Below are 8216 nucleotides of genomic sequence, written 5' to 3'. Positions count from 1 at the left end.
ATTCCATAACTAACATTTGTTGAAAACATTTATCTATTTTTACTGTAAACTTCATCATTATATAATTTATTATAATTTATAAAAAGTTATTGAAGTTACAAAGTTCTTATTTATTTATTTATTTATAGTATTATAATAATTATATTATTATAATAATATCATTATAATCACTATAATTTTGAACACGGTGGCGCCATTTGCCAGCGAATATGAGTACTAAAAATGCCGATAACTCTGGATGTTTCTTACCGACAGATGGCGCTGCCATATTCAAGATCGGTACTGTAGCAATTTGTAAAAAAAATTAATTTACAATATTAATTTACGACTTTTTGGAATTACGGAATCGGTTCTAGATCTTCAGCTTCCTGTTCCCGTTTCTTTTATCCCACAGAATGTCTGCATAAAGATTACCGAACATTTGCAAAATTGATATTTAATTTTTCGCAAACTACGACCCGAATTTGAATCAAACTCGTTTGTGAGTTTATAACTGAAAGCACCAGAGATGATATGCGCGCGTAGAAAATGCAAATTAACATCGTACAAGCGTAAAATTTAGTGTACGTTATAATAATGACGATATCCGATCACAGACTGTCAGTGGTGCGATAAACCTCTCAGCTCCACTATTTCAACACAATGCTAATATTTCAGTGATAAAGAATAGACCAAACCTCCAATTACAAACAGAAAAGATAATTAAATCGAATAATATAATATGAACTTTTATAATTACAGTGTTTGTTCAAAACCCCGTGCTGTTTTTTATATCCCATTGAAGTTGAAAATGAAATGATCACATTTAAATGATCTACTCAATAAACGGGTATATTCTTTTACATAAAGTACAATTCCTATTAAACTACTATTTGAAATTCAGACCAATTCAAAATGAAATGGGAAGGCGGCAAACTAATACCTTAAAATTCTTTTCACAGATGGAAATTTTTCACTCTTCGGGTGCACAAACACTGGCGCCATGTTGGAATGGAAAAATTAACTCACCATCTTCGTATAAACAAATATAATTAATTTTAGTTTTACACACCCATAATATGCATTCGATTTATATTTCAAAGATGATACCCATCACTACTATAGCAAAATATATATTTGGTTCCAATAACTAATGTAGTTTACGAGAAATTAAATACTATGTGAGAATGTTTCGCTGTATTGATCAAAATTTGAAAATTTTTTGTGTTACTTAATTTTGTAAGACAAATGGAATATAGAAAGAAGGAAAAATTTAAACTAAAACTAATGATTCAATCACGGAAATTCACAAATTATTCCTCTTGATTAGTTTCGCAATTACGCGTCGCTTTGGACATCGTAGCGCCATCTGTCGGTTATTTCCTTGTACCAATTACTGGTAAATAAACATTCTCTAGTAAAAAGCCAAATTAAAAAAATTAAAGTATAAAGCTTCTTTCATTGCACCTTCTTAAGTTTCCAGCCCTTTCTCCATTTCCTTTTGAAATCGTAAAATGCACGGAAAATTATTTTTAATATTAATTAGTACCCATGGAGTACCAACAGATGACGCCACCGTGCCAAAAATCTGCTCTAATTCAATATAATTAATTAATTACTTGAATGATGGGAACAATGTTAGTCAGTAAAGGTTTCTGGAAGTTTATAATTTAATTTTCTTCTTGTACCACTTATATATTCTATCTATATACCGATAAATTTAATTTTTTTTTGCGTCAAATGGTGATTCATTGAACCAGTTATAGTCAACGTGGCGTTAGTATTTCAGTGTCCACAAACCAGCCAAATTTTCATTTAAAATGAAAGGTAATAAATAAATATTATATGGGAACATTTATAGTGTTCTCCTAATTAAACTTTTAATTTTCATTTTATGTTTCATTTGAACAGAAACGAGCAAATATTTTTTATAAATTCATTAGTCATACATGCATGTTGACAACATTTAGCACCAGCATGTAAGAAAGTAAGTAGATAAGTAGAGTACATTTATTGTATTAAATTAATTAATTATGTAAAAAGTCAAAGTGATGTACAGAGACAATTTTTTTTTTGTTCAAAAATTTGTCTTATTTTGATTAATATGATTTTTTGATTTCATCGGTAGTAGATTAATTCTACCATTAAATTTTTATTTGTATTTTTAAGAAACCCATTTAAGAGGTGTTGGTTGTCAAATGTTTTAATTGGCGTCCCCTTTTCTTTCTACATATATAGAATAACAATAAGTCTGCGGTATGCATGAGTAAAAATTTACAACTGCTGTTCTTTAGAATAAAAGTTGAAAGTATATAATTGAAAAAATCTACTTTGAAATACAATATAGATTAAACTCGTGACAATGTGTGGTTTTTTATGTTGCTTAATTTAAATGTGAAACAATTAGTTCCACCATTTCACAACTATGTGGCGTCTTGTCTGCGTGATATCTTCCCGCCAAATACATATTTCATGACGTGCACGTGCTCCGTTCTGGATCTTCATTAAAACGAAATAGAACGAATTATTTAGTGTTAAGAGAAATTCTTTAAAGTTTTGTTAAAGTTCAACTATAAAAATGTCAGAAATTGACACTACTTGGATGGATTTAACTACCTGGACGGATTTACCGGAAGAAATCGATGAAGATTTTGTTTCGTACAAAGGAGATTATGATTTTCCACATTATTTATCTGAAGACAAAGAATGGGTCCATTTGCAACATTATGAAGATAGAATACAAATTTTTGAACCTTTTCTGATAACGGAATTGAGTAGATTTGTACCTTATATTAAGAATAATCGTGTCCAATTTCATGCTCTCAATATGCCTAATATCATAATAAGAAAAATAGAAATAGTGGGATTTGTGTTATCTGTTTCTGAAGATGTTAAATTTTATTACTACCAAGTTGATGATGGAACGGGAAATATTACAATTTGTCATAAAAAGCAACATTTTGAAATTAATGTACAACAACAAGAAAAAGGAATTGATATTAAGGATAACAATAAACTTGGCAGTGATACAAATATCAAATCATCAGAAGTTGCAGAACACTCAAAATGTTTACCAGATCAATCTTCAAACCTTAAGCATAAATGGTCAACAAATAGTGAGACATTGGATAGAAAAATAAAACGTTGCAATTATGTACATGCAACAGGTTACTGCATACTTGATTTTATGCTTAAAAAGAAATCAAGGGAAAAAATTATGTTTGAAGATGTATTAAATGCGAAACTAAATATTCTTGCAAATAATGTCACTTGCATAAGTGAACATGAATATAATCAGAAGTTGCTATCATGGTCGAGTAGAATTGTTAGGAGACGATATGATAAAAATTTCAATGAATCAGAAATAAGACATTCTTAAATGTAAGAATGTGATTTAAAACAATATGATATTAACCATGTTACAAATACAAATATGTCCAAAACAGATTGTGAAAACATAATTTCAAGAATCAATGACAGAATGTGGTAAATGATAAAAAGAAAACATGAAACAATATAAAAAGAAATGATCCTTTATAGATTTTCATGAAATATATGATATTACTATCTAATAACTGTAAAGTTGCTACTTTAATTGTAGTTTCTGTAGTAACTACTTCTGTTACAATTGCAACATTTGCACTTTTTGTAAAAATACTAATACAAGCAATATCAGCAATAGAAAAGAACAACGAATAAAATAATTTGGAAAAATTTTAATGCAGTTCATAAAAATCAGAAACAGAAAAAATGATTTTTTTTATTTTAAGAGTTATATGTTTAAAAGTCTATTAGGTTTGCCTAATACGAATTTCATATAGAAAATATAGAGAAAAAAGATATTGTAAGCATTACAATGAAAGCAGTTTGTGATCCTTATCTTAATTCAATTGATTAAAATAGAATATGGAAAGAGTAGTAAGAGCTGGTCTCTATGCTAAGCATTGGACAAATTCTGCCATTGTAGTCAAAAGTGTCAATGTAATCAATATCTTCTGGGGGAAGTTTAAAATTAAAGACTTCACTGTTTTGAGCAATTCTGGACTTTGTAACTGATTTAGAAATAACTATCGTGGACCACGGTCCAGCTGGTATCTAATAAGTACTTGAGCAAGTGTCTTATTGTACTTCTTTGCAAGTTCACCCAATTTTTGATCCTCTAACAATTTTGGATCATCTGGTTTAGTCCATGGTCTATCAGGTGACCCAAGAGGACTATAGGCAGTAATAAGAGTACCTTTTTGGATACAAAATTCCGAAAGCTTTCTTTTGAGAAAGATATGAATGGCATTCAATTTGTTTTGTAACTGGTTTAATAATGCAGTTTTTAAGCCATCTGTCTATTTGTTCAGAATTGAAGTTACTAACACCAATATTTTTAACAAGTCCTTTGGATACCAAAGCTTCCATAGCTTTCCATGTATCCACATAATCTGCATTACTAAGAGCAGGAGTATTATCGGCATTATGTGGGAAAAAAACTACCTCCTTCCTTGTATGCCATTGGCCAATGAATTAAATAAAGATCGAGATATTCGAGATCTTAATAGCGAGATCGAGACCTTATTCGAGTAGGTTCAATTAAATCTGGTCTGTGGAAAGTATTCCATAATTTACTGGTGATGGAAAGATGCTGCCTTTTCACAACATCTTCATAAATTTTTGCTTTAAGGACATCACCCACTTCTTTTTCATTGCCATAAACATGGGCACAATCAATATATCTGTATCCTATGACAATTGCATCTTTAACAGCCTGAGTAACCTCCAGATTTAGACTTTCATGTACCAAGTCCAAATGATGACACTTCATTACTGGTGTAGAATTTCATCATTGGTGCGTTTTAAAACTTTTTTGATACTTTTTTGTAAACTTTCTCACTTGAAACAGAATATTTAATACTGGGATTAGTACTTTATTTTGAGATCGTCATATACTAATGCCGTCTTATGCCGTTGTATGTTTAAAACTCTATTAGGTTTGCCTAGTATACTATTATTTAACAAACATATATGTATTTGGACAAGAAAGTCCACTATAAATCTAAAATTTTTTTTTAAAATTCTCAATATTTTGTTTTTTTTTTTTCAAGCGATGTTTATTTTATTTCAAAAAAATAAATATTGTAATGAGACAAACAAACTAATCCTACTTTTAACTTTTGTTAAAGAGAATAAAAATAGAAATAAGAAAATTCATCAAAATCTCTACTTTAGAAATGCAAGAGAAGCAATTGTTTTATTTTAATTTTTATTAATCTAATCAATAATTATTTTTGTTAATTTGAGATACGTGTAATTAGAATTTGATTTAAACTTTGCAACACATCAAGAAAAGATTGCAAAGCAGAAAGTTATGATGTCCCGTCTGATATTCAGTATTATTAAAATTTGTATGACCGATGTGTGAAGATATAAAAATTTTTATTAATATTTAATTTTTTTTAGTATTTTTATATTTAATATATTTAGCCTAGATATAGTTCAATCTCTCAAAATATTTTTCATAAAGAAATATATGTATTTTTAAAAGACAATACTTACATAAGATATAAACTGCAAATGTAAATGTATTATATGATTTATGTATATTAATAAAACTTATTAAAGCAATGTATATACACAATGACTTATTTTAATTTTTTGACAGTATGGTATTTGCTGAAATTACTATTTTATATACTTGAAATTTTTTATTTATTTATTTATTTATTCTTTATTTGTTTAGGTATGAAGAATCATTTCTTTATACATCACTAAATTACATAAATTAGTGAAATTTAGAATTAAAACACGGCATAGTTAAAAAGAATAAAATTACAGGCGCTTTGTTAAATCAATTGTGAAATATTAAATATTAAATAATAAAAATTAGAGGAAGGATTCTTATTTCTTGTTTCGAGTAAGATAATATATCTTCGAAATGCGCGCGCTTAGGAAAAGATTACAGCGCCAATAACCATGTTTCCAAACATAATCGATATTTTTTCTGATCGATCGATAGTATTGAAGTATAATTATGTATAATGGTATCTGATTTTAGCGAGAAGCCAAGAAGAAATATTTTCCAAACGTATTCAGGTAAAGAATATACAATCAGTAGTTTTTATATTTATTTTTGAATTGCGGAATATGTCTGCTATCCAGAACATTGAGTATTATTTAAACCAGTTATGTCTAATTCTGTATTCAATCCCATCTTGGTTATAAATGAATATATTATAAATTTTCGTATTTTACAATGACTCGCGAAAGTATTTCGAACAATTGGAACAATAAAGTTTTATATCTATAATTGTGATATATGATCATATTGATAAAATTTTAAAATAATTTAAAAATTTTCAAATCAATATGATTACGTTACATACATTCGCAAATCAATGTAATATTTAATTGTATATTTAGTTATATGGTATGCTACAAACGTAGAATCATAGAATCAGGTTATATTGAATATTCATATTTAATAATTAGCATAGTCATGATTATATGTTTATAGTAACTGCTCTAAATAATCTAAAAGTTTATGGTATAAATATTATGTTGTAATTGCATTTCATATTAAAGGAGCCTCATTTTTAATTACATACATCTATTGTATATTTATCAATTTTATTTCATTAAGTTAAATTAGCGTGTATATGCTAACATAGATATGAATGTATATATACAATTTAAATATTTTTATTGGATATTTTGCTTTTCCATAAATCAGCGGAATTTGATGCGTGCTTGCTCGAGCCCTCATCTCATCAGATTAATTCATGACGCAAATCTGTTGCGAGGGAGGTACTGGTGCTTTAAAGCTATGCAGATAAAAGTAAGAATTCAGATATTGTATTTCAATTAATTTTATTCTTTATATTTCGCTTTAATTATTTGTAATTATTAGTAATTAGAAAATAAAATCCAATTTTATACTTTCATAATTAAGTATATATTTTCATAACTTTTTCAACAATATTTTATGCTTAATACAATTTTCATCTTTTTTATTATTAAAGTTCTAAGATTTCATAGAGTTTCATATTTTAAATTTTTTTTAAACAATTATTACTGTTTTCCTGAGAATAAATTATAATAATTGATATTTTGTTAAAGGTTTTTCACTCCTTCCTTTCTTTGTATCCCCTGGGAAAGATCTAGTGATGTTTCAACAGACAAAAATGTAAGTAACTTTATAATTTGCATTTTACTGAGGTCAATTGTATTTGAATTTTACAAATAGAATCTGATTGAAAATTCAACAAGTTTAAACTTTTTGTTTTCGAATTAAATATAATTATTTATTATTAAAATTTTATATTTAATAGAGATCATTTTTTTATTATTTCAAGAATTTAAAATAATTAACATTATCTTTATGTACAAATTATAACACTCTATGTTTTATTTTACAAATTTCTTTCAGTCTTTATGTACAAATTATAACACTCTATGTTTTATTTTAGAAATTTCTTTCAGTCTTCACTTTTTCCACAATATTCGACGTTTCCTATTTAGTGATGGATGATGACGTCTCTTGAACCACATTAATAACAATATTCATCGCATCTAACGGTGAGTTGCATGCATTTTTGTTCCTCTGATTATTCATTCATCTCGTAGGATGAAAGATCCGAATCGATACGATTGACTAGTGTAATACTAGTGTATTACGTAGAATTTTTCACAAATACGAGTGGGTATTTATTACATACCCACGAGTGGTAACATTTTCTTGTTTGTGTTTTATTTATTAATCCGAAATAGATTTTCTCGTATATCGTATTTTTGAATATTAATAATAATGCATTGATAATTAATATGAGTATGAGATTTATTACGAGATAATATTACGAGATAAAAAATTAGAATTAGAATTAGAATTATTTGTAAAATTGAAATACATTTTATCTTATGTTTTGTTATCATGAAACAATTTTATTTGCCTAAGAGTGTATAAATTTTACATGCAAAAAGACTTTGCAAATTTCAGAACTAAAATATTTACTTTTGAATCTTTTTTTGTATTTCCAAAAATTAATTTATATACACGGTATTAGAAGATTTCGTATTGACAATTAGATATACGGAAGAATATTTATTATTAGTTTGCAAGCGATAAAATAATGATCGTGTTTGCTTTAATTTGTGAGTTAAAAGATATCGCGATTGTTTTTAATATATTTTTAATTATAGTGTAAATTACTGTAAATTCTTAAAAAAAATACAACATTAGAACTTGTTCTCTT

At 27.1% G+C, this 8216-nt stretch overlaps 1 protein-coding gene and 1 pseudogene across 1 annotated transcript; one reads left to right on the top strand and one right to left on the bottom strand.

Annotated features, from left to right (window-relative positions):
* Window positions 1-2426: 2426 nt before the first annotated feature.
* LOC122536598 lies at window positions 2427-3880 on the top strand. The gene is made up of 2 exons (XM_043669074.1): window positions 2427-3390; window positions 3539-3880. Exon 1 carries the CDS (start codon window positions 2558-2560, stop codon window positions 3356-3358), a length of 801 nt encoding a protein of 266 aa, XP_043525009.1. The 5' UTR covers window positions 2427-2557; the 3' UTR covers window positions 3359-3390; window positions 3539-3880.
* LOC122536597 lies at window positions 3847-4929 on the bottom strand (annotated as a pseudogene).
* Window positions 4930-8216: the final 3287 nt, after the last annotated feature.

This window comes from Frieseomelitta varia, unplaced genomic scaffold, assembly GCF_011392965.1.
Source record: "Frieseomelitta varia isolate USP_RPSP 00005682 unplaced genomic scaffold, Fvar_1.2 scaffold_852, whole genome shotgun sequence".
Taxonomy (NCBI): Eukaryota; Metazoa; Arthropoda; class Insecta; order Hymenoptera; family Apidae; genus Frieseomelitta; species Frieseomelitta varia.
Note: the sequence above shows the minus strand (reverse complement) of the source record. Positions and strands in the feature narration are given on the sequence as shown.